The following is a 27,207-nucleotide window of genomic DNA, read 5'->3' on the forward strand; positions in this document are numbered from 1 at the left end:
TTTTAAAGTAGTCCCCAGTAGTACTTACGTTGTTTTTGTGTGAAACTCCAGGAATGTTTTTGTGGACGACCAAACTTCCCTCAATTCTGGTCGGCACGAGGGGAAGTAACCAATGACTGGATTTTCATTTTTGGGTGAACTTATCCTTTAACTCATAACACTAAAGGGGCTTAAGCTGCTGGCAGGAATGTAAAAAGTGTTTGCGACTTGTTGTTGGGGTTTGTTCTGAAAATGGGCAACACAAGTAAAAAAAACATTGTTTCCTGTCAACTTTTTTTTTATATTGGGTGTTTTTTTTTATTGTCTTTTGTTTTCTGCACTGGGTCTTTGGTCTTGTGTCCATTCATCTATGCTCTCTGTGACCGGGAGATGCAGTAGAAAGTTTGGGAAGAGCTTTGTGAGATTTAAAGTTGCAGGCCATAAAAAAAAGGAAAAAAAATTGTTGTACCAAATGCACAAAAAAAAGAAAGAGAGAGAGAGAGACAAGACTTCTCCTCCAGGTCGTGGAGACACTTTTTAGTTAAACACTTGAAAAAAAAAAAAAACTCAGCTTCACATGGACGGTGTTTGCCATGAAACGATGATGAAAAGGACAGAAGCGTACCAAAGAAAATAAGGTGAGCGCACATTTATCCAGCCTCCTGCTGAATGTCTGCTGTCTCCACTGAGCGTCTCTCATCTCCCTCTTTATTTGAAATGTTTTGTTCCTTCCATCCTCAACAGGATCCGCTGCGGGCTCGGAGGGGAAACTCAACTTATGCGGCATCTTGTAGAAAACGTCCCTGTCCAAGGTCCTGAAATCTGCTTTCCCAAGCATGCGTCATGTGACTTCAGCCAGCACTGCCGAGCTCAGCACCAAGCCTTCTGCTTTCTGGAGATTTCATGTGAGAAAAGGGACAAACCCAGAACCTCTTCCCCTTCTCATCTTGACTGGGGTATTTTTTTTTAATTACTATTATTTTTTATCCGGTCCCATTTTTCTACCCTCCGTCTTTTTTTTTCTCCTTTTTATTCTTCCTGTGGTTTGTACTAGCTCGGATAATGTGGACCCTCACAGCGCTCGGAGTATGACAGAAGATTTTTAAGGATGCTGGACTTGTGCTGCTCGTTTGGCTCCTCTCTTTTTACTTAGGTGCCAACACGGTGAATGCGTCGGACCGGAGTGGACAAGCCTGCTCTCTGCCCAGCGGTCCGCATTCACAAAGTCAACATCTTTTTTGTGTGTGTGCGTGTGTGTGTGTGTGTGTGTGTGTGTGTGTGTGCCTTTTTTTATTTATTTATTTATTTATTTTCTTTTTGATTTGATTCTTCTCCGGAGCGACTTGCAGAAAAGATGTAACGACCGATCCGCCTTTTATTGGTCGCGTCTCAAGTCTCCTCCAGCAAAATGCAGAAGGGAATACGACTTAATGATGGTCATGTCACCTACCTGGGGCTTTTGGCGAAAAAGGATGGTACGAGGCGAGGGTGCTTGAGCAAAAAGAGCTCTGACAACACGAAATGGCACACGAAGTGGTTCGCACTGCTGCAGAACATGCTCTTTTATTTCGAGAACGAGTCCAGCTCTCGACCCTCGGGATTATACCTGTTGGAGGGATGCATATGCGACAGGGCGCCTTCACCCAAACCCTCGCAGTCAGCCAAGGAGTGTTTGGAAAAGCAGGTATGGAGAGAGAGAGAGCGCGCGCGCGCGCACACACACACACACACACAGACACACACACACACACACGCAGGCTCTCTCACACAATATGTTGAAATATTGACGAGGTGCATCGTTGGATGTAACTGTCTCTTTCTCTTTGCGCCTTGTTTGAAATCTTTCCTTTACGCATGTCCCCCCCCCCCCCCCCCCCCCCCCCATCATCCCGCATGATGACCTCAAAATCCAGCGCAGCAGAGCAGCACGAGGTTCCACACTGCCGTATTGCTCTTGTTATGTAATCCATACATGGCATTAATGATGAGGTAACAATATTAACACCTAATGATGTTACAGCAGCCCTGGCAGCGGGGCTCTGCAGTGTTTTCTGCTCTAGGTTGCAGCAAAAACCCCGAGCTTCACCCCCCCCCTTTTTTTTGTTCCCCCCCTCCTTATTGATGGGATAGTTGTCAGTGGCGCATGAGATGTAAATGGACTTCTCCTCTTATCAGGGGGGATGCGTTTTGCATCCTGGTCAGGCACACATTTTTTGCTTTCGACTTTCAGTCATCATCTTTTGGACGTTTCAGGGCGGGGAGTGATATACCTAACGCTCCTGCCAATAAAACATGCAGAGCAGCGAGAGAGCGAGAGAGAGAGAGACAGTTGTTGCTTCAAGGTTTCCATCTTGTGGTGATATGACGACACTGCAGCTGGAGCACCGGAGAAACAGCAGGGTGCCAGTGATCAGTCAGCTCTGATCTAGATGACCTGGGTGAGATGATTCAGCCCAACGCTTTAAGATGTTTCGTCGCATCATTAAAGAGAGACTCTCGTGGAAGGTTTTCTTACAATCTTGCTCACTTCAGCGTCAAAAGATCTCCACTGATTGCATCTTATAGCAGCAAAACACGGCAGCGAGGACTGGAAAGGTTAACAGGTCTGGTGTCGTGGCGAAAGAAAAAAAGGGCAGAGGAACGTGAAGCCTCAACAGCCACCGGCTCTCCTCTTCCTCTTCCTCTTCTTCTTCCTCTCCTCTCCTCCTCCTCCTCCTCCTCTCCTCTCCTCTCCTCTCCTCTCCTCTCCTCCTCCTCCTCCTCTCCTCTCTTCTTCCTCTCCTCTCCTCTCTCCAGGCTCGGTGCCTGACTCTGTAGGTAGGGCTGCAATCCAAACTGAGGCCAGGCTCTTCCTGTGAACAGCTGCCTTTGTGCTGACGAAGCAGAATGCAACACAGTGGCTAATGTTGTGCTCCCACGGTTGCTAGAAAGGCAACCCAAAAAAAACAAACAAATAAAAAAACCTTCTTGTTTCTGTCAGCAGTGCTGTTTCCTCTGCATTGTGCTCCGTTTTTGTTTTTTGTTTTTTTGTTTTTTTAAACGTCTACAGATCTCTGCCATCTTGGTCTGATTTCACGATTAGACTCGAGGCTAGAGATATTTGACTCTCTTTGATTTTTTTTTTTTTTTTTTTTCGTGAATCCTGTTTGCGGGGGAGAGCGGAAAAGCACAAATAATGAATAGCTAACGTGACAGGCTGCTCTCAATGTAAACAAACAAACATCCTCAACAAGGAGAAACAAGCACAAGAATCTCCAGCCACCCCCCCCCCCCACCCCCCCCCCCCCCCCCCCCCCCTCCACCTGGATTTATGGTTTTAAGCGATCCCTCTGTAATCCAATCCCCACATTATATTTATCCTCAAATGCAGTTAGTGTGAAAATGATAATGCGTTTGAGCCCCCTGGGTTTCTATGGCAACCCTTATTTGCATCCTAAAGAATGATGCAGTTGGAAGAGGCGGGGTGTAACAACCGAGAGAGGGGAGAGAGGATAAGAAGAAGAAGAAGTCGCATCTCTCCTATTAATGCGAACGCTATCTGGGCTAAATTTGTTCCTTGCAGTACCTCGGAGGGGTCAGGGTCCATTTATAGACAACACGGCGCTCGCTCATACTGGGGAAACAGCAGCGCCATACAATAACCTGCAGGAGCGCGGAGATGGTTGATTTGGTGCAGGCTGCACTCGGAAAATCAAAAGACCTGGATGATGAAATATGATTGTCCTGTACTCTTTGGAGTCTTTATCCACCCAAACTAAAGCTCCTCATTAACATGAAAGTAGAGAGATTACCAACACGTAGTTCTCCTGGACATACATCATAGTATAGATCTCATTATGTGACTCTTTTACAGCATTGCTGCAGAAAAATAGAGCTGTATATCAGCAAGAAGCAAGCGTACAAGGCCGAAGAAGAATGTAGAAAGAACGATTAATCAAAAACATGTCTACTTGACTGTGATTCACATATGGCAAATAAAACTCATGTATCTATAAGACAGATCTGATCAGAGTCCTACCAAACTCATCTCCCCGTTAGGATCAGTAATGATGTTTAAAGGTGCATGACTCAGCCGTAAACATAAAAGCAGGAAGCAGACGGCGTGCTCAACGTCGCCTCACACCAGACACTCGCCGACCGGCGCTCTCGCAGAGATCATGAGGGAAAACTACAACAACACGCATGCCTCTCCGCCAGAAATAGATTTTTCTTTGACGGTAGGATGAATACCTAATGAATGTGAAGATGGAAGAGCAGTCGGCCATGAATAATGATCAGCTCGCAGGTTTATAGGCGCCTGTTGAACATCTGCAGGCCAAAGATTAGGGTCCGCTCTGCCTCAGCACGGAGAGAGAGAGGTGACATTTCACTTCTGGGAGTTGTGGTATCGCCTCATCGTGGCTCACTTTTTTCGGAAATCTTTGATACGTATTCAGAAAGAAAGATATGCAAATGTTCCCATTATACACATTATATAAACCCAAGAGTGCAAACGTATTGTGTTTTCTAATTAAAAGAGAATATGCCTTGATAAGAAAACGTCATTTTCACTGTGTTGTGGATATTTTGGACACGTTCTTGTGGGTTAAAACACACTTGAACCCACTTTGGACATACATATTTATTTGATAGAAAGGTGAGATTTGCCCTTTTTAACTTTATCCACGTCACACTCAGTGGCCACTTTCCTTACAAAGATTATAATATTGCGTTTTTGTACTCAGAAATTTGAGTGGTTTAATTTTTTTTCTGTTTTGCAACATCGGTAACTCTTTATAACAACCATCATTAACATTTATAGTGAATTAAAAGTTAGTTAAGAGTTATTTTACTGTTAACAAATAAGTTGCGACTGATGTTTATACACTTTGTAAATGATTAATAAATACTGTGTAGTTAACCTAATAACATCTGAATGGCCGTTATAAAGTTGCAAATTGATGTTTATAAACCTTTACAAATGTTACATATAAATGGTTATAACTTGTCTAAATTGTTTGCATTTGTTAACACACCTCAGTTACGTTTTTAGCCAAGCAAGTAAAAAGACCAAAAAAAAACAACATTTTTGAACTTAGAATGGAGCAGCTGAAAAAAAACAAAAAAAAACGAACTTTTCATGTCATTTAAATACTGATAGCAGAAGTATTCAGATCTTTTACTAAGTAAGAATAGTAATACAACAAGTAAAGACTGTATTCTATTCACAAGTACTTACAGATTATACTTTTTGTTGTTGTTGTGACAATGCTGTGCTGATGTTCAGGTAAGGTTTAGGCATAAAACACTTATAAGGTGAGGAAAACATCATGTTTTGGCTTGAAATACCCGATACGGCTGCGCCTAGCACAGTACGGGACATCCTAAGGTCTCGTCAAAAACACACAGCTTTTGTCGGCGCAAAAATTGTCCCATGGTCTCCTTGTAATAACTCAGTGGTGTGACGCTTACAAATGTTGAAACACAGACTTGAACTGCGTTACTCACCTGTAACTCCACCAACATCACCTCCACACACAGATAGGAAGGTCAGGTCATAACATGGTATTGTAGAAAAATGTAAATATGGCACAAATGTGAACATGCCAGTGGTTTGCAGAAATGTTAACTGTCAACATTTTATTCTGGCGATCTGTTCCCGCCAAACAGATGTTTTACAATTTCAACAGTGACCTACGATTAATCTATGATCCCCCAGTAAATGACGTATTAATAATAATAATAATAATAATAATAATAATAATAATATTTTCAGCTGAGCTACAGTTGCTAGGAAACAGTGCTTCCCTCACTGTGCTCCATCAGTTGCACTGGTGGGCGAGGAAGATGTGGCTTCCCCAGGCCCTGTGTGGTTTTAAATCACCCGCTTGATGTCTGCAGCAGCGAGGCAGTGGAACAAACACACAGACAAAATCAGCGGAGAAGCTCCAGTTAAGCCACTATATAATAGATTTATCGAGGAGCCGCGCAATAACGAATGCTCCGTGTTCTGTGCGGAACATATAACATGTCAGTTTAATGATAGTCCTGTTATTTTCTAACTGGAACCCCTCCTCCTCCTCCTCCTCCTCCCCCTGTTTGTTTCAGTACTATTTCACCGTCAGCTTCACCCACGAAAACCAAAAGGCGCTCGAGTTACGCACGGAGGACGTGAAGGACTGCGATGAATGGGTGGCTGCGATATCCCATGCCAGGTAAAGGCACACATGTCAGGGAAATGTGCAGACGTGGCAGTTAGAAGTTTGAACTAGTCAGTAGAGGAGTGAGACTGCTCGGCCTGGAGGGACGCCGTTTCATAAGTGGGGTCAAAACATGAGGAACGACATGAAAAATGCTTTGTTCACAAGAAAAACCTGACTGCTTTGATGTGAGATGTAACTACACACACTGATGTTAAATTCATTATGCAAGCTACAAAACAAAAATGTGTGTGTGTGTGTGTGTGTGTGTGTGTGTGTGTGTGTGTTACAGTTACAGAAACTTGGCCAACGAGCATGAGACTCTCATGCAGAAGTATCTTCATCTGCTTCAGATTGTGGAGACGGAGAAAACAGTTGCTAAGCAACTTCGACAACAGATAGAAGATGGGGAAATAGAGATTGAAAGGCTTAAGTCGGAGGTAATATTCACCGTGATGTCTTTACACTGAGGGGAAGGGATGTAAACAAATATAAGTACATTATTCGGATATGAGCAGATAATGCGCTCTGAGCAGATACGAGCAGCATCTGGATTTTGAAGTAATATTTGCCCCTCCTGTCTCTCGCCAAATGACACAGTTTGTAGCAAACGTTCATCCTCAGTCTGGTCTAAACTCGGCTCGCTACAAACAGCTGAATTCACTCTTTACAGCGATGGTAAGATCTACAATGACCTTTGAGGAGAAATGTCCATAAATATGTTTAGAAATGCTAAAAAAAGACAAATGTGCTCCTTATGACTTCAGATCTTGGCTGATAATTATTTTGTTCTGACATTTTCCTCAATATCAAAGAAGCTGACTCTTGTACCCGACACATCTAAACAAATAGGCTCATAACAAACAGAAAGAGAGTCTCAACTTAAATATTCAGACATTCCTCGAGGTTCATGATTAATGACTTTTCTGCAGTCATCTTCAGATTTGTTCTGCAGGACACGATCAGTTTTAAGTGATGTTCCTCTTGTGTAATTTTTACCTCATGATCCGACACTGAAGCCAGCAGATGGACAAATTGAGGCGGTATTATACCAGAGAAAACTTCCAGGACATACTGTAGGTCCAAATGAGGGGTGTCGCGATATAACGATATTGACGATATTGGCGATATTTGAAAGTTTGATATTTAAAAATGTAATCTTGACAATACACGTGATAATAACGAGTAAGTAACCCATCGTCTTAAATGATTTCTGTTCCTTTCCATTCTCGCTTTGTCATCGTGGCAAGTGCTGATGGGTCTTAGCGGCTGATTGCTCACTAGAAGGAGAAGAAGAAGAAGAAAACTGTGCAGTAACTAGCTGGCTACTATGTTGTTAAATTCTGATTTGGTGACACCTTGTCCAAATCTACATACTTTTGTTAAATAAAGAGATAGCGCAGAAGTACTCAGGTGTCTGTTCGGGCTACTTTGGCTGCACTGGGTGTCCTGATGGCAGACTGTATCTGGGTCCTCAGCACCAAAGCGAGTGCTGTTAAAATATCCAGGATTTTGTCCTCTCTGTATGAATCACAATAGCTGCGGATTACAGGATTTTCCATCTATAGACAAATGTGTGGCGGCCACACACAATATCAGTCAGACCTGCTGTAAATAGACTTCCTGAACTGGCACAATAACACAACACCGCTTCCTCTTCTTCTTCTCGCGTCGCTCTCTCTCTCATTCCTTTCCAGAATTTGCCCGCGTCCGATCGTCGCCTCGTCCTGCCAGCGCAACAAATAGCAGCTGAACCAGTGGGAGAAAGATGGATTATGTCGACTATTGTTATGTCTGTCTCATATGTGCGCGGAGTAGTGTGAGAGGACGGAGATGGAAGAGAGAGGGAGAGAGAGACGCGCTCCGGCCGACCACTCTGCATCTCCTCTCTCAGAAACAATGCCTCCGACAGGGCCGCGTTCCCGGCTGTATTCTTCAGATCAAATAGTCATTTTACTTTAATGTGCAAATGTGATGCTCGAAATCAAATTACGTGCTGAATATGCATGAACACAGCTTTATATTGCATCTCGTCTATGAAACGCAACGACAATTAACTCTCTCGCCGTCTGCAAAGTAAATGGAGACACTTCGCTTCAGTGGCGGTTCTAGACCAGTTTTAATAGGGGGGCCAGGTTAGGGCTGGCTTTTTTATTAGGGGGCACATACAACCCGGGAAAAGAAGACAAATGCTTCATTCAGACAAGGGATAAATGGGACTTAAAACAGTGTTTACAATTTCAACAGTTTTGATTGGGTAGTAAACTGCTGAGACACTTTATTTCCACCATTCCCTTCAGTGCAAAATCATTGCAAGAAATCTGTCATTGTATTATTGATGCAGACTCCCTGTCGGGGGGGCCACAGGGGGTCAATGGCCCCTTTTGACCCCCCGCCCCCCAGAACCGCCCCTGCTTCACTTCAAACAGTTCAAGGCAGCTTCGTCTGTTTTTTTTTTTTTAGCGGTCTGTTAATGTCGACTTGCAGGACAGTTTGGTGCATATTGCTTTTAAATGACCAAAGTAAGTAAATATTGACGCAGAGACACCAGCCAAGTGAAGACAGATTTAGTCAGGCTAATGTCTCAGTGTGGACAGTGCTGGCAGGTCCCGTCCTGTTGACTCCAGTCACTTTGTTTACATGCCGGTGCAGTAAGTGAGAAGAAGAGAAGTGTGTGAGTGGGAATGATCGGTCTTTCCTCTGGCTGCTTCCCCCCGGCAGATCGCTGGGCTGCTCAAAGACAACGAGAAGATCAGCGCCAGCCCCGCGGCCGCCCCGTCCGATGACGACTCAGAGATCAAGAAAATCAAAAAAGTAAAGCTTACAATTTCAAACTTGTATATTAGCATATTTAGAGTAGTTTAACGTTACTAGAACCTGACCCGAGCCTTTGGATTCCCAGGTCCAGAGCTTCCTGCGAGGCTGGATCTGCAGGAGGAAGTGGAAGACAATCATCCAGGATTATATCCGCTCACCACACGCAGAGAGCATGAGGAAGAGGAACCAGGTGGTGTTCAGCATGTTGGACTCGGAGGCCGAGTACGTCCAGCAGCTTCACATCCTGGTGAACAACTTCCTGAGGCCGCTCCGCATGGCGGCCAGCTCCAAGAAACCGCCCATCACCCACGATGATGTCAGCAGCATATTCCTCAACAGGTTGGATCCTTTTTATAATCATCCTCAAGGATTGAACATTAAAGGAGCAATCTGTAAGATATGACCAGAATAGTATAGTAGTAGTAGATATGGAGAGGGCATAAAAGGGTAGCAGCAGCTTGTGCCAGTACGTAAGAAAACGTTCAGGTATGCCAAAGAGTAAAAGTGCTGTGTGCCAGCATGCCACACCGGCAATGCATAGCAGTTTGTAGTGGATGACAGTGGTATGTAGAAAATTAATCAAATCCTAAAGATCTCTGTCACCCTCCTGACCTTTCCACAAGAACAATAGCTGACAATTAAAAACACTAAACCTCAATATCTGGCAAACAATGACGTGCTGAATACACTTATGCTCCTGAGACGACGCAGCCTTTGGTTTGGCCGCAGATCTTAACGCTTGTGTCTACAGTCTTCAAGACGTCTTCTGTATTTCTACAGCAATAAAAACGGAATTTCTATGAAGAAAGATTAACAATGAATAATATTATTTCTCACGATGTAAACTGAAAGGACACATGGCGTCAGCAAGCTGTATGCCATCTATTGTATCATCCAGACATATCAGCACTCTCAGATGTGAGGTCTCAAGGTTTCAGCCTGAGTTTTGTGTCCCTTCAGAAAAAAATGCAAGTTTATGCTGAAACCCTGTGTATGGACGCTCTTTATACACAGGGCTTTGATTTATTACTAACTTACTTCCATTTGTAATAATATTTTTTTCCTTTTTTGCAGTGAAACCATCATGTTTCTACATCAGATATTCTACCAGGGGCTAAAAGCTAGAATAGCGAGCTGGCCAACGTTAGTACTTGGTAAGAAACGACTCCTCTTTCTCCTTTGGTTCCTTTTCAAGATTTTTTTTGACCGTTGTGAATCTCACGATGAATTACTCCACAGTCCTCAGTACTGCTTGTGTCATTGCTACAGTATCTCGATATTGATCTCTCCCCAGCCGACCTGTTCGATATCCTGCTGCCCATGCTGAACATCTACCAGGAGTTTGTGAGGAACCACCAGTACAGCCTGCAGATCCTGGCTCACTGCAAGCAGAACCGTGACTTTGACAAGCTGCTGAAGCAGTACGAGGCCAAGCCCGACTGTGAGGAGAGGACTCTGGAGACCTTCCTCACCTACCCTATGTTCCAGGTTAGCTCATTTGTCTCACTGATATACACAAGGAATAAAGGCAGAGCCATTTATTTGCTGCAGAGCTGCAGCCTGGAGCCAGATTTTGTTGTTAATTCTGAGCTCTCACGGCCGTTCTGCGCCAAGTTCCTCTCTCCACATATAAATGTTACCCTTGGGCCATATAATTCATATAACTTAATGCTAGTTGGCAATAGCTATGCCAGTGAAACCCAGTTGTAGCTGTCTGTAAAGCAGTTGGCGTGCTTTGTTTTCTTGATATTCAAACCTTGACGTCTGTTAAAGGCGCTGCCTGGAATCCAGATGTTAACAGAGAGAGGCCCGTCATCAAAATCCAGAATAAACACATGAGTTACAACTGGAGTGTGCTATTAGTCCCATAATGGTATTTCTCATCTACAAATCGAACTCTTTGAATATTCTTGAATATTGTTTGCATGTACCTGTGATGTGTGCTACCCCTAGTTAGTTTTCTGAAATCCAAAGGTGTTTTATCGCGTGCTCACTTTTGACTTTAAAGGTGCCCTGTGGAGTTATTTTGCATTTTAATTCTTCATTAAACACTTGTAAAGCCATTTTTGGATCGTTCTGAAACTTGCAGTCTTCAGTCCACCTGTATATCTTTGGCCCAGTCCCGATACACTCCTCGCCCCTAGCACTTAGGTATCCTGATTCTTATTTCATTGGAAGTGTTAAGGCTACACAGCCCTCCAAATACCAAGACCAAGACCAATAACGGCTCGGTAGCTAACTAGCTTACTAGCCAGCGTTACATTGCCGGTGTGGATTTTATCTATATAGATTTTTTTTTGCTGTAGTTACATCTACACCTCTACTTATTGGAGGTGTCACAATGTGTAAGATGCGTGTGTGCAAAACTGGCAAACGACACATATGATTAAATAAAAACCTTGTTACCAAATGGACTAATTTCCACTCGACAATACTTTCATGAATGCATCCTGGCCTCTATTCTGGCCATCATGGCTCAGTCAGGACTTGGCTTCAAAGACCCGCCTCCTCCTTGAGCACTCATTGGCTTCCCATGTCCCATATTGTAGCAGCGCTGATCAAAAACAGAAACAGCAGGCATTTGTCTGCTCTTGCTCAGAATATCCCTGTAGTGTTTTTCATGTCTATAAAAAGCTGTTGGTTTTTTTTTTTTTTTTTTTTTTTTTTTTTCTTGAGCTGAGGCTTTAATAACGGCTCCTTTCTGGCGAGGCACGCAGTTTCCCGACAGTCCACTCTGCTGGGGCCTACTGCAGGCTGTGCTGTGTTGATAATAAATTTCGCTGATGAGTGTAGATTGTGCTCTCCGCTGATCTACTTCTCATTAGCGAACGTGCCCATGTATATTCCTGCGGGTGCGTCTTTGTGTTGCTGTTGTTGTTACGTCTGTGACTGCATGTGAGCTGTTATGTTTGAGCGTGACTCTCTTCCTCTGTAGATTCCTCGCTACATTCTCACGCTCCACGAACTTCTGGCCCACACACCTCACGAACACATAGAGAGAAACAGTCTGGACTACGCCAAATCTAAGCTGGAGGAGCTCTCCAGGTACTTTTGTGTGACTCAGTTAAAGTCAAGACACCAGCAAAGGATTGGGTACAGAAGCCCTGAGAGATCAGCAAGACATCCTTTTGATTTATGAACAGACGAAAAAATTTAAGTTGTGCCAGGTTAATCTTTTCTAAATTCCTTTTTTCTAATTCTCTGAAACAAGCATAGAATTTTTTTTTTTTTGGAGAAAATGACACTGGATTAGATCACTGGATTTTTTTGCCTCTCAGGGCTTCCGTAGATGGATGATATGACCTTTAAATAATATTGTGATATTTTTAGGCTGTCACGCAATCACAATATATATCTTGATATATTAAAATCTCCTCAAAGCCACTTCATAAATGCTAGGACTGGGTGGCAAAAGCTGATATCCCAACATTTTTCTTTTACCAAAAAACACAATTTTGATATTTCGAGAACATTGGAAGGATGATTATTGGTACTCCAGAAATAAAAACAAAGAAAAACTGAACGCAGTGATATTTTTAAAAACATAACCACTATAATGCCTCATCACAATATAACAATATCCTAAATCTAAGACAGTGTATGGGCTTATATCAAGATAACAATATAACATAATAACAATTATCTTCTTCAAAAAATGTTGATGTTAATTGCTGGAATAAGCAAATAACAAATGTCCGGTATGATGAAAATGGTTTCCATGTTTCCTATAAGAACAGTAGCAGAACAAAAGACTCACAATGTTAGAGAAAAGTGAGAAAAACACCTTGGAGCCATCCTTTAATTTGGATCTGGAAAGTTAAAGCGGTGTATTCTGGCCCAATACCCATCCATCCAAGTTTTTAGGACATCAGTTCAGCAGTTTTTGTATAATCCGGCTGACAAACCAACAAACAGGCACAGGGGAAAATATAACCTCCTCGGCAGAGATAACTGTAAAAAAGTAGGAGGGGCAATCATCAAATAATGAACATCTACCGTAAGATTCAATATATTTGATCCTGTGCAGCCCTATAAAGTTCAAAGAAGAATGACAAAATGTCCTTTTTCCCCTAGAATCATGCACGACGAGGTGAGCGAGACCGAAAACATCCGGAAGAACCTGGCAATCGAGCGCATGATCGTGGAGGGCTGCGAGATTCTCCTCGACACCAGCCAGACATTTGTGAGACAAGGTAACTCCTGCCTTCAAGTGTTGTACTTCAGATTGTAGCAAAGAAAAAACATCCTATTCCACAGAAAAAGCATTGCTGCAGCAGGGGGGGGGTTTTCTTGTCCCTCCTTACCTGTCTGACAGCCTGATCCTGAATCTTCAGCTTCAGTTTTTAAAAAAGACCCATCTCTCTCTCTCTCGTTCTCTCTCTGGGGATCAACATGTACTCCTCGTGAGGAGACTCTTTAATTTCCAAGTGTAATTAGACTGTTCAGAGGCAAACTGATGATGAATCTGGGTCTTTAAATGTCACACATCCCCAACAGGCCCTGACGGATGAGGAAAGAGAAGACAGAAATGCTAGATTATCTAATCTTTAGTGCGTCCTTTATTCAGTTTCTACAATGTCCCCTCCTTATGCTCCCTTTTCCCACCACCCTCGCCGCTTTTTCCACTTAAATTATGTACCTTTCTCCCTCTGCTCTTTTATTCCAACATCCAGGGTCTCTCATCCAGGTGCCGATGAGCGAGAAGGGCAAGATCACCCGTGGGCGACTGGGCTCTCTCTCTCTGAAGAAGGAGGGGGAGAGGCAGTGCTTTCTCTTCTCCAAGCATTTAATCATCTGCACCAGAGGTTCTGGGGGAAAGCTTCATCTCACCAAGGTGGGCCCGCGCTGCTGAGCCAGCAGTGGTTCTGCTTCTTATTTCAAACGCTGCAATCTTACGGCTCCGCATTAAAAAAAAAAAAAAAAAAAGACTGAATCTCGGAGCTAAATTGAACGGATTAACTGACAGGAGATGAAAGCTACGCGGTTAGTGATGTCACGGCTTTTATCAGTGGCAATGACCACTGGCGCTACATGCACTCAAACACGCCTGCTTACACACACACACACACACACACACACACACACAGGCTTAGTGTATATGTTTGAAAGCAGCTGCTTGATGCCTTAATTATCATTACAGCAAATCTATAGCTACTTCATGTGCGATGCTTTAAAGATTTTAACCCATCGGTCATCTTTAAGGCCGCTTCAGTATTTCTTTACTCCCTCAGCTTCATGTTCGGTCGACTCCTGAGGGAAAAATCTGTTTCTTTAGCTGCCATATGCTCCATCTAACTGCTAAAAAGTGTCTGCCGTTTGGTGCTGAAAACGAAACAACACCACGAGAGCAGTTAGAGCGAGCCAAAACGGTAAAGTTGTGAGGTGGACAGCTGAACAATGAGCGCAAAGTCGCTATAAAGCTTACAGCCGCGGATTCGGGTGATACATTCTCTGTGGGCTCATCACTAAAAGTGCCCCTTTTCACATTTGATGCATTGCTTTTATATGATACAGCTGTTAGAGAAGTCATAATCCTCAAGCTTCTTATGAAATCAAACCCTGTATGCAACCCTGTTAGTGCAGGTCTTCACATGCACAGGCGTCGCAGTAAACGACGCCTCCATGTAATCTGCGGTCCCCCCTCATTTTGCAGAGGCAGGCGAAGTTAGGTTAAAGAAAAAAAGCTGAAAAACACAAGAAGATAAAAACAGTCGGCAGTTTATACTTCAGCGTTTTCCTGCAGCACTTAGACAGCTGATGCCAAAGTTCAGCAGCATATGAGCATTTATAGAATACATCTTGAGGGCTTGCTCAGCGGTGTGTTTCGCCAAGAAATTTAGATAATAATAATAAATGTTGAAATACTTTAAATAAAACAAGTGGGAAATGCTCATATTACCATTCTTCTCCAACAGAATTTTGTATATGTAATCGGCGAGATGCTGCTGAGCTGTTTTTCACGATTTTACTTCTAAAATTCATAACACCAGTCGACTGATGAACCCCTGACCGTTGTAGTGTAAAAGCATGGTGGGTTATGCAATGTTACAGCGCGGTGAGTCAAACGAGGCTCGTGTGAAGGAACTAAATGTATATTGCATGTTGTTTCGCAGAATGGAGTAGTGTCGCTGATAGACTGCACTCTTATGGAGGACCCTGAGGGGACAGATGATGAGTGTGAGTGGTTTTTTTCATGTAGTAAGCTTATAAAAATATGCATCCTATGTGCCATGTTTTATTACTGCAGTGTCCCAGAATCTATTAATATTTGGAACAGTTATAAAGGCAGGTATTGCCACGAGAAAGTGGTTTACTCTCTAAATAATTAAATAAAAAATTTGAAATGTTGACTGATTTCCTTATTTTGAGACAAAAAATATGTTTTCCTTTGCTCCTTTCCTTTTGTGTATAAAAAAACTCCTAACATGTTTGTATTTTCCTGTCTCTACTGTTTATGTACATCAGTTTAAAGTAACATCGAGTTATGTCTTTACGTTTTTGCCTCAAAGCCAAATCAGACAAGAGCGGCCAGGACATGGAGCACCTGGACTTCAAGATTGTCGTGGAGCCGAAGGACAGCCAGTCATTCACAGTCATCCTGGTGGCCTCCTCCAGGCAGGAGAAGTCTGCATGGACCAGTGACATCAGCCAGGCATGTCAACATGAATCACAGTCTCCGGCAGTCAGACGAGAAGCCGAGGATGTCGGCAGAAAGCCTGCAAGTTTCAGAACTCGCTAACATGTCCTCTCTGTTCCCCCCTCTGCTGCATCTGTCCTACAGTGCATAGACAACATCCGCTGCAATGGGCTAATGATGAACGCGTTTGAAGACAACTCCAAAGTCACAGTGCCACAGATGATCAAGTAAGCCTCATTTTTACTGTGGACATTCGCGCATGCAACTCTGCGCATGCTTCTCTCTCTAAGGTCGGTTGTCTTTTTGTTTTCCTGAGCAGGTCAGATTCCAGTCTGTACTGCGATGACGTCGACATCCGCTTCAGTAAGATGATGAACTCCTGCAAGGTGCTGCAGATCCGCTACGCCAGCGTCGAGCGCCTGCTGGAGAGACTGACCGACCTCCGGTTCCTCTCCATCGACTTCCTCAACACCTTCCTGCACTCCTACCGCGTGTTCACCACTGCCGATGTTGTGCTAGACAAACTCATCACCATCTACAAGAAGCCCATCAGCGCCATCCCGGCTCGGTGAGTCACATTTGGACAAGTCTGAACGTTTGCAAGGTTGTCGACAGCGTTTGCGATTGAAAAACAAATCTTCTTTGCGATGTTTGGCATCCTTCCACCCCTTACTGTGCTGCATAAAGATGAGATTGATCTATAATGATGTAAAGCTTTGTTGTCCTCTCGTGAACGCGAGGCATGGGCAGGCGCCAGAGGGGCTTGAACTTTTAGGTTTAACTGCAGCCATATAAATTTATGAAATTGTGAGTAGTTTCACTCGAGGAATCTCAGTTCAGCCATAAAGGCAGTGTGTGCTCTGTGGCAGTGGTTTTCAAACCATCTGTGCCCAAGTTACACCAAAGGGCAAGATAAAATCTCAAGGCACACCTGTATGCATTCGTCTGTGTATAAAGCCTCTATGACGGGTTATCTAATCACTCTGTACACGTTTGTTTTTGTTTTTTTCTAAAAAGGTTTTTAATGGATTTTGTTCAAGGGGATAGAATTTGCCTCTGGATTGGGAAATGAATGTCTACAGCAGACTGATATAGTAAATAAAAACTCATTCATTGTGTTGATGAGTTGTACATGGCAACAATAATCTGTGGTTGTAACAAAATCCCACGACACACCACAAACAACTGGAAGAGGCTTTACATTACAGTTCCTCCTAATATGTGTTAGTCAATAGGTAATAAGGCGCTTTTAAAAGTCTTTATCAGATAGTTATTAACATAATTTTGTTTTAATAAGACTATATAAGTGTTAATAAGCATCATAAACATGTTTATTGTTTGACATTGACATTTAATAGATTATTAGATTAGCTAATCTTTTACAGACTGATTAACGACATACATAAAAGCCTTGAGTCACTTTTAATTGTTTGTAATAGCATTAAATACACACTCATTGAGTTTAAGTTACAACTGCTTACCTTTAATTATCTAACCTGAATAATTTCTTCATTATGAACTTATTAACAGTTAACTATGTTCTTGCAAGACCGCCTTATTAAGTTGAATAAATCCTTTTTTTTTATTAGTGATGCATTTTTGGGCTTTTGCGTTTATTGGCTTATTGGCACTTGTATTCATTGTAGTTATTAGTACAAAGACTCATATCCTATAAACTAATGCTTATTAGAAGGATTTGAAAATCAAGCTTTACCAACCAGCTCGGTGATCGATATGTCTATTCCTTGCAAATCCCCAAACTGTATAGAAGTAAGTCGTTTAAGTACCCTTTAAAAATCATGAATTCTTATTCTTTACATTAGCTCTGACAGCGCTGCTAGTGAAGTTCATTTACATTTGAATGTGAATTACATTGAGGATGGATGGGAGGAGGGTGAAATGTGAGTCTAGTTGGTGTTCACGTCGGTGTTGGTTACATGTGACGGAGTTAGTGTTTAGATTCTGTGTGTGACACTGGAGCAGTTAAGTCCGGTGATCGTCGCAGCTTTGTGTGTTGGGTGGATTGTTTTGTTGGTTAATGTGAGCAGCAGCAGTCGAGGAAGACAGGCTCTAAGATGCTTCAGCATCACTGTGCATGTGTGCATGTGTGCATGTGTACGTGTGTGTGTGTGTGTGTCGAAGGTAGTAATTGGGTCCAGTCTCTCCTGCCTGCCTGCCTGGGAGTGTCTCAACTGGGCCCTGTCGCTCTATGGCAACCATCCTCGGTGCTGCAGGACCCCACCCTCCTCTCCCTCCCTCTCTCCCTCCCTCTCTCCCTCCTTGTCTGCAAAAGATCCATAGTGTGAAATATTGACGGAGCGTTTGCGGTGGGGCTCGCTCGCCTCTCCGCAGGCTGAGAGCGCGGGGGCCCCACTGTGGGGCTCGGATCACGGGGATCTCCCCATGCCCACGCCCTGCAGCATGCTCTCCCGTGGCGCTTGTCATGTCACTGTGAGACACCTACACTTGGCTGCGTGTGTCAGCAGTGGCCATGCGCACTATCACTTGCTGTGCTATTTATGGGAACCCGTGAGGTCGCCAGGAGGGTGGCAGGGAGTGGGAGAGGTTTTTCTGCAACACTGCAGCTTGTATCCTGCTTTAAAAAACGACGAGACGCGGCTGCAGAGAGACTTCTGCTTGCTGGGTTGCATAAATTATTTAGGAGGTGTTGTGTATTTAGCTAAGCTCTAGGTATAGTTACAAATATACCAACGAAAAACACACTCTTATATGTCCTAAATTCATATGCTCATATCCTCCCTTGATGCAGGTCCCTGGAGTTATTCTTTGCCAGCAGTCAGAACAGTAAACTTCTGTATGGAGAGCCTCCCAGCTCCCCCAGGGCCAGCAGAAAGTTCTCCTCGCCCCCTCCTCTCGCCATCGCCAAGAATTCATCCCCAAACCGCCGGCGCAAGCTCTCCCTCAACATCCCCATCATCACTGGGGGCAAAGCTCTTGACCTAGCTGCCCTTAGCTGCTCCTCAAACGGCTATGCAAGCATGTACTCATCCATGTCACCCTTCAGCAAGACCACCTTGGACATCAACAAACTGTACGTGTCCAGTCCTATCGCAAGCAAAATCCCTGACGAGGGAGAGGACAAGAAGGACAAGGCGGAGGACACTCCGGCGTCCAAACAAGGTAGGTCATCGAGCCAGTCCTCAGCGAATCATTCCAGTTTTGATCTGCTGTGATGGTGTTTTTAATGACTCTGTCGATGCAGATCTCTCCGTGCGAGAAGAAAGTGACAACGATCCGAACCAGAGTGATGACGGGGATGCAGAAGCCTCTCCCACTAAGTCACCAACCACCCCGAAAAACCTCAAATGCAAAAACTCATCAGGTACATCGTGTCCTAGATATGTGCACGACTCGATGGTGTCATATACCAAGCTTGCATCATGCCACCTGTATCCAACGCCTCAGCCTGTTCATCGCTGAGCTCGTTTGACCACACGAGCAGACTAATACAAACAAAGCTGCAAACAGTCTTACTCATACTCAAAGGTTGTGGTTTAATAATATTACACGGAAATTAAAGCTCTCATTTCGCATTAGCTCGCACTGCTGAAGCGTAATCTATATTAAAATTAAACCAGTTGATGATCATGTGGGGAAAGCCAATGCTTGGCTTCAGTAGGTGTTAGGGAAACTTGTGTCATAGCAACTACATCAAGAGCGTGTTTTCCCTTTCCGCCCACAGCGATGAGGCTGTTTCACTGGAGCCAAGATTATCTGCGCCCTTCTGCATCTTATGACAAAAATCACACGATGGGTTTTTTAAAAGAATCTATCATGGGAAGTCAGGAATTGACAGAAATTGTGAGGCAGCGAGTGTCTCGCAATGTGTAGGATCCTCGGCTGCCTGTGATGTGTCGATGTTCCCGGGATTTAAACATAGCAGACTGCAGAGAATCTGTTGATTCCTCTGTTATGCTGATATTTGGTGGCTATATTTAGCTGCAACCATCTTGAATATCAAAGCCTCTTGTGAAGGCAAGTCTGGAGGGAAAGAGTCATGTTGGCTTGTAGTGCCCCCCAGTGGAGGCTTGTGCAATGACACTCAGGCTACTCTGCAGTCTATACAGTAGCACAGTCGACACAAATGAGGTTACTGACAGTTTTGAGTCATATTTCATGTAAAAACATGTTCCTTATGTCTTTCCACAACATGACCACCCAGTTATTGAAAATGGTGCCAAAATCAATCTCTTTCCAGTTTTCAGAGGCTTATTTTCTTTGTCTCTATGCCTCCCTGCAGAGTTTTCCCTGTTTTCCTACAACAACGGCATGGTGATGTCCTCGTGTAGGGAGATGGATAACAACCGCAGTGCCCTGTCTGCTGCCTCTGCCTTCGCTATTGCAACAGCCGGAGCGAATGAGGGCACACCTACCAAGGAAAAATATCGACGGATGTCCCTCGCCAGCACCGGTATGCACACCGATCCATTCTTATATAAGCACTAAGGTCTAGTCAGCTTTTAAGTGTTGCAACACCGCCCCATGTCAGGTTCAATTTGCTCGAATTTGAGATTTTATGGATTCTTCAAATTTAGTTTTTCTTTGTTGCTAAAGCCGTTTGTGTCATTGTGATGAGAGCTCAGTGCAAAACCTCACCGAATACATCTTCTGCAGGCTTCCCAACAGATCAAAGAAATGGAGACAAAGAGTTTGTGATCAGACGAGCAGCGACCAACAGAGTTCTGAACGTCCTGAGGCACTGGGTGTCCAAACACTCTCCGGTAACAACATCCCAACACACAGACATATTTATAGGCGCAGTTCACAACACTGTTATATTAATACTGGTTGTGTATATATATATATATATATTTTAATATCCTGACTCACTGCTTCTGTTCACATTGATTCGGCAGGTGAGCTGTGAAACATGAATTTGGCAATTAATTCTGCAGTGTGTTTAGAGTTCTGTGTGTGTGACCGCAGAAAACCCAAGGAATTTTTGAGTTAACAGAAAACTTGAGGGTTGGATTTCGATAATTTCATCGCTCTGTGAAATGAAATAAATTGGAGGTTTCTGTCGTGGAAGTAGTGATTTTCATGCGTGTTCCTTAATGCCTCTGGCCAATCCCAAAAAACAGCTGCTGAACCATCTGTGATATTCTATCATATCGGTATGAACTGTACATATGATTTTTTTTAAGGGAGTCATTTTAGATATGACTTTAAGATAACAATATGTAACTCTGCAAGTTTAGATTTCAAGCCACATGTGTCTGTCTGTCTGTCGCTCTCCAGGATTTTGAGACAAACAATGAGCTGAAGACAAAAGTTATTGCCTTCCTGGAGGAAGTGATGCATGACCCGGAGCTGTTGACCCAGGAGAGGAAAGCAGCCGCCAACATCATCAGGTACAACAACAACGACAATAACACCAACTTATTAAATGAACCCGACATTTGGAAGGATTTATGATGCTGCACACATCTCAGGGCTTGAACTTCTCTTTTGTACCATCTGTCAGGACTCTAACTCAGGAAGATCACGGTGACAATCAGATCACCCTCGAAGACGTGACACAACTGGTGAGTTAATGTTTAGTGTGGAGCAGTTATAAAGCTGCAGGAAGCAAGATTGAACAGTCCAAACTCCAAAGAGATTCAGAAAACCATAAAATATTAACATATAAGAAGCCAATGCCAGAGAATCTCTGGTATTGGCTTCTTAAAATCAAAGAGCAATTGTTAAAATTGCTTTAATTAAATCTCATTAACTGACATATCGTTTCGGATCTAATCCACATAAACTGTGAAGTATGTTTACAGTGTTGATATCTGAGGTCTTGTTTCTAAATTTCTCTATCCAAAGCATGTGAAACATCATAATCAGTAAACCTTTGCTCTGCCTTCAGATCACTTGACATTAACTCTTCGACAGACTTTTTTGCCTGCCACCTTTCAAAGGCTACAGTTCAAATCAATTTTTGGCTGCTTTGTCTCTCCTAGATGGACGGAGGGAAGTGCGAACCATTCGAGAGCCACTCTGCACTGGAGATCGCAGAGCAGCTCACTCTGCTGGACCACGTGGTGTTTAAGGTCATCCCATACGAGTGAGTGCCGTCACATCTCAGCCGACCCCAGCTGTACAGGAACAAACCGAGTCGGTTTTCACATCTTCTTTCTGTCAATCCATCTACAGGGAATTCTTTGGACAAGGCTGGATGAAGAACGACAAAAATGAGAAGACACCGTACATCATGAGAACGACGAAGCACTTCAATGATGTACGTTCCAGTCAGCTAAACTTTTTCACTAAGCGTCTTGATTTTAAAAAAGGAGAAAACCAATCATTTCTCTCTTTCCCCTGTCCAGATAAGCAACCTTATCGCCACGGAGATCCTGCGCTGTGACGACGTGGTCACTCGAGTATCCGTCATAGAGAAATGGGTGGCTGTGGCCGACATCTGTCGCTGTCTCCACAACTACAACGCCGTGCTGGAGATCACCTCCTCCCTCAACCGCAGCTCCGTCTTCCGCCTCAAGAAGACCTGGCTCAAGGTTTCCAAGCAGGTGCGTATCTCCTGATGTTTTCTTCTTTCCTCTTCTAATTGTGCTCTTGATAACCTTTTTTTTTTTCCCCCCAGACAAAAGCTTTGATTGACAAGCTGCAGAAGCTGGTCTCATCAGAAGGCAGGTTCAAAAACCTGAGAGAGGCTTTGAAGAAGTGAGTTCACTTCAAGGACATAGTTTTGCTCCGGATCAATAGCACAGACATGCAGGACAAGTCAATAATGTGTGTGTGTGTGTGTGTGTGTGTTTTTTTTTCCCCCACCAGCTGTGATCCTCCCTGTGTGCCCTATCTGGGGATGTACCTCACCGACCTGGCTTTCATCGAGGAGGGAACACCAAACTACACCGAAGACAACTTGGTCAACTTCTCCAAGATGAGAATGGTGAGATGTTCGGTGGCCTGTCGCCTGAAAGAGACCAAGTGCAAGAGTGTGTTTAGAGTCAGAACATCCAACATTTAATATCCTGATTTTTCTTCTGTTTTTCAGATATCTCACATCATCAGAGAAATCAGGCAGTTTCAGCAAACAGCATACAAGATTGACCTACAACCAAAGGTAAATAAGGATCGACACTATAGACCAGTTGACAGGAACCTTTTTGGCGTGTGACACCTTAAGAGAAGATACGCTGAAAAGAAAAGCTGCAGAGCAGATCAGAGTAAAAATATAGTATGTTCTTCAGGAAAAGCTTCAAATTTTAGCTTGATTTAATTTACTTTTCAGAGGCCTGAAGAAGTTCAATTACACCGAAATGTACATGAAAAAGGCAAGCATTCTTTTAAAGGAGACTTATTATGCTCATTTTTTAGGTTCATAATTTTATTTCGGGTTACTACAAGAATATGTTTACATGCTTTAATGCTCAAAAAACACATTCTGAGCCATTTGTCTGAAACGCTCTGTTTTAGCGCCTGTCTCTTAAGGGTTCCCCCCCACCCGAATACCCAGTCTGCTCTGATTGGCCAGGTGGTTGCTAAATCAATTCTTATGTGCCAAACTAGCTGCCAGGGAAAACTTATGCAAATGTCTGCCATTGGACATAGTGTGATGTCACAAAGTCACAGATTTAAAGGCAGGACTCCTGGCGAGGCATTTCAGGAGTAGTGTTAGAGGAGCTTTTGTCGGTGTAGACCTTTTTAACTATTACGTTTTTTGACTTGCACAAAAAACGTATATAAAGTACTGAAGGAAAGGAAAACATTTTTAAAAGCACTATAGGCCTGCTTTAAAAAAAAAAAAAGAAAAAGAAACCTGATTTTGGCATGTTAACATTCTTGCAACCTTTAAGACCTGCGCAGTATAAACATGTGCTACTGATGATTGGTCACAAGCTTCATCTAAAAGGGTCACAAACCAAAAAGGTTGGCAACCACTGATGTCGACAAAATACAATAAAGACTAACAAAGCTGTTGTCTGGTGTTAAAAAAAAATGTCCAGATTTGATTTCAGTTGAAAGAACGTTCTTTAAACTTGCCTTTCTTTATGTAATGTTGCAGGTATCCCAGTATCTACTGGACAGGAGCTTTGTTCTGGATGAAGAAAGCATGTATGAAGCCTCACTCAGAATTGAGCCCAAAGTGCCCAACTGATGGGGAAGTCGGTCCTCCACGTTATTTTCTCTGTTAATATTACACCTCAGTTAATCATCTTTTGTATAGTTGTACATGTTTAAGATATTTGCTCCTCTGTACAGTAGATGTTTATTGACACAAAACCTTTCAGTGTATTTTTTGTTTTTTTGGTTTGTTGCCATGACGCCACCTGCTTTAAGGATTTCTTTTTTTAATTTCTTTGAGGTATTTCATGCATAATAACAGAGGTCACTTTGGTTGTTCACAGCTGTGCCTTCTTAGTGACCAATGACATTATTTTGCATCATCATACTGTGTCGACTTTGCACTTTCTGAGCACTCGTGCTGCCGGCTGTTGTTCTCTTTGCTTGAGTTTTATCGATAACTGAGTTTCTCTGCAACCAATGTAGCATTGTAAAAAATTTTACTGCATCAAATCAGGTAAAAGAGCAAAGAGAATATAACTGTTCCTCAAAGACAGGGAACAATGATCAGTGGAGAAGACAGAGAGATATCTGAAGCATCACTGTCTCAATGCTTCCCAAACCAAAACAAGGTTCTTCATCTTAACCGTATTTTGCACTGCGGACCATTTTTTTTTTATTGCTTCTGTCATTGTGGATCAACCCAATCAGACAAATAGAGGATGAAAACGATACATAAAAAACAAAGCCACCAAACTTATTTATGTGACAAGACTTACTCTACAGCCATGCTACAGCAGTGATTTGAGCCGAATACTAACATCAGCATGTTAAAATGCTCAAAATGACAAAGCTAACATGCGTGTGTTTACCATGTTCACCATCTTTTTTTGGTGTATAAGCATGCTTACATTTGCTAATTACTGCTAAAAACAAAGTCCAGCTGAGGCTGACAGGAATGTAGTTCATTTTGCAGGTATTTGATTATAAAGAACAGTGTTACACCAGTTTAAATTATGATCTGATGGTGGCTCCAGATCAAATGACTGAGGATGACCGAAGTAACTATATTTCATCCTGAGAGGGACCTGAACGTCTGTACCAAATTTCATCGCAATCCATCCAATAGTTATTGAGACATTTTATCAGAAACCACTAAAGTGAACCTCACGGTGGCACTAGAGGAAAGTCAGGCAGTCATTAAAGTCAGTCGGCCTCATCCTCTGGGGCCACGAATTTGTGCCAAACTTTAGCGCAGTCCATCTAATAGTTATTGAAATATTTCAGTTTGAATCAAAAGGGAGACCAACTGACAGACCTGCAATCCCATCTTTATATCCACACCACTTGCATGGCTACGAACTGTACAGTTTCTAACCTGCTTGGTAGCAAATATTAGGAAGGCCTTTAACAGTTGACAGGGGTCGAGAGCCTCCGCTCTACGATACATAAATGAAGCATACATAAACCTAAAAAAATCAAAGTGTATTTAAATTTGCTTTAAAGGAGCAATTTCTGAGATGAGGCCAGAATTTTAGTTGAAAAAGCATTATAAACATGAACTTACATTATCAACAGAGTTTGAAGAAACAACAGTGTTGACATAACATCAAAAATGGGGCGATAGTCTGATTGCCCCCGTAGTTTCATTTGGTAATAACTGAACAAAATATAAGTCAGAAAATAAACAAGAAATGAAATACTCTTACTTATATTTTACTTACTACATAGAAACCTTCTGAATTCAAGTTTTCTCACTATTACCAAGACGAGCGTAACTGCCTTGTTATCTCATCGTAAAACACACCTCAGTGAAACTCGACATAAACTTAATAAAAATGACATACACAGTCTTGGTTATTAGCTCTGATTTAGATTAAATAAAACCTAAATTCACAGAGTAAGTTGAGATCCTCGTCGGTCTCGGAGGCTGTGTTCACTCTCATGTCAGGTAGACGAATCCTCCTGTGATCCGAGGTCCCGCTCCAGACAAACTCTAGGACCGCTGCTTCCACGGCTAACTGAGCCGTAACAGTAGCTAACTACTACCAAGGTCAGCGAGCAGCAGGTGATAGCCTATTTTGTTAGAGCTGCCTTCAAATTCCTGCCATATTCTACAAATGACACCTTTAAAGAGCCCAAACTCAGACACCACCTCAGACACCTCACTTTAATTAATCTGATCAGTTCTAAACTGCCCAGCAACACACAGCGAATCCTTCAGATTGCTGTGAATTAAGGTGAGAGATTAGTCATGTACTGCAACGCTCAAAATACACCAGTACAGGACACCAGGTTCTCCCTGTCAAATTTCATGTTTTTTTTTTAATTGTTTTTTTTTAGCCAAGCTCATAAAAAAAAGTTCACATACGATGGAAAGTATTGTATACCTTCAGGTTTGGCGATACTTCTGTAGAGTGAAAGGTCGTTGCTCTTCTGTAATTAAAAGACAATCTGTCCTTTTTTGCTGTTCCAGTGATTGTGGAACGTGACTGTATACCACTCTGTTATATGCATTGCTGTTTAAAAACTATGATAAAACATATGTGAATGACCTCTGCCTGCAGCATTCAAACACTATTTTTGTAGTAGTATAAGAGAGAGTGACCTGCTCTTTATATGAACATGGGAAAGTATTTTGTACTTTGTTGTTTAACTCACCTCACTGAGATGTGCTGTACATTTTGTACATGCAACCCTGCATATTTCTCAATGTGGAACAGTGTAATCCTTTAAAACAAAAACAAAAAAATGAAATAAAAGAAAAGTTGTATCTCAAGCTTAAACACAAAACGTTACAACGGTGTGGTCCTGAAACCATGACTTAGAGGTAGGAGACAACTTCAAAGTGTTTTGCATTTATACTGTAATCCTGTCTATAACCATTTCTGTTAGCAGGAATATAGTAACGTAGTGCTTATTCTGTGAATATTTGTATGTATTTTTACTATGTATGTACAGTACACTTTTGAAGCTCATATGGCAGGCATGCAACACCCTCACAGACAGAATAATACTATATACTTATACTGTATACACTTATACATGCACATACTCTTATAAGGTATATAAACAAATAAACATTTTGCTGTTAGCAATACCCAGTGGTATGAAAATTATCTTTCAACCCTCATGTTTCCACACCTGAAGAAAAATATTGCCAGTTTTGTAAGAAAACAAACGAAAAGACGCCAAAAGCAAAGATATTATGATGATGACGATGATGATGATGATGATGATGATGATGATAATAACAACAAATAAACAAACATGTGTTTCCCGGTTACCTCTTGCTAATAAATCCATTTTATATCAGGGGCATTTTGTCTCAAGCGTTTTTGTAGATCATCCATCAGCTGACATCACGCTCGCTCCGTACGAAATCATAATAATAATGAAATAATAATGAATAATAATGAAAGCATCACCAGCATCTCTCTGTCCTAGCGAGCAGTGATGATAAACCCTTCAGTGGACAAGCGTGTAAAATCCTGGCTTTATCTGAGAAAAAAAAGAGCTATATTATATAGAACCCACAGGTATAAACATGTTAAAGTACATGGCTGG

The 27,207-nt window shown here is 42.6% G+C and overlaps 1 protein-coding gene across 2 annotated transcripts; it reads left to right on the forward strand.

Annotated features, from left to right (window-relative positions):
• The first annotated feature begins 519 nt into the window (after positions 1-519).
• rasgrf1 (Ras protein specific guanine nucleotide releasing factor 1) lies at positions 520-26,961 on the forward strand. 2 transcript variants are annotated; one of them, XM_030426123.1, is made up of 28 exons: positions 520-617; positions 724-1,663; positions 6,067-6,173; positions 6,451-6,598; positions 8,880-8,972; positions 9,061-9,314; positions 10,050-10,129; positions 10,270-10,463; positions 11,911-12,020; positions 13,050-13,168; positions 13,649-13,809; positions 15,089-15,152; positions 15,485-15,627; positions 15,757-15,839; positions 15,932-16,180; positions 18,383-18,753; positions 18,836-18,955; positions 19,874-20,044; positions 20,248-20,354; positions 20,872-20,984; positions 21,098-21,158; positions 21,579-21,682; positions 21,772-21,856; positions 21,945-22,142; positions 22,217-22,296; positions 22,408-22,525; positions 22,631-22,699; positions 23,642-26,961. In XM_030426123.1, exons 2-28 carry the CDS (start codon positions 1,388-1,390, stop codon positions 23,732-23,734), a joined length of 3,771 nt encoding a protein of 1,256 aa, XP_030281983.1. In that variant the 5' UTR covers positions 520-617; positions 724-1,387; the 3' UTR covers positions 23,735-26,961. The 2 variants fall into 2 exon arrangements, with proteins under 2 accessions (XP_030281983.1, XP_030281984.1); XM_030426124.1 differs by lacking the exons at positions 520-617; positions 724-1,663 and adding an exon at positions 5,772-5,909.
• The last annotated feature ends 246 nt before the right edge of the window (positions 26,962-27,207 follow it).

Source organism: Sparus aurata, chromosome 8 (assembly GCF_900880675.1).
Source record: "Sparus aurata chromosome 8, fSpaAur1.1, whole genome shotgun sequence".
NCBI lineage: Eukaryota > Metazoa > Chordata > Actinopteri > Spariformes > Sparidae > Sparus > Sparus aurata.

Bases quoted from the DNA above. Each gene is read 5' to 3' on its own strand.
- rasgrf1 (XM_030426123.1), top strand. From the start codon at position 1,388: ATGCAGAAGGGAATACGACTTAATGATGGTCATGTCACCTACCTGGGG. The intron at 9,315-10,049 runs GTTGGATCCTTT...CCTTTTTTGCAG, and splicing joins AGCAGCATATTCCTCAACAG to TGAAACCATCATGTTTCTAC. The intron at 22,143-22,216 runs GTGCGTATCTCC...TTTTCCCCCCAG, and splicing joins GGCTCAAGGTTTCCAAGCAG to ACAAAAGCTTTGATTGACAA.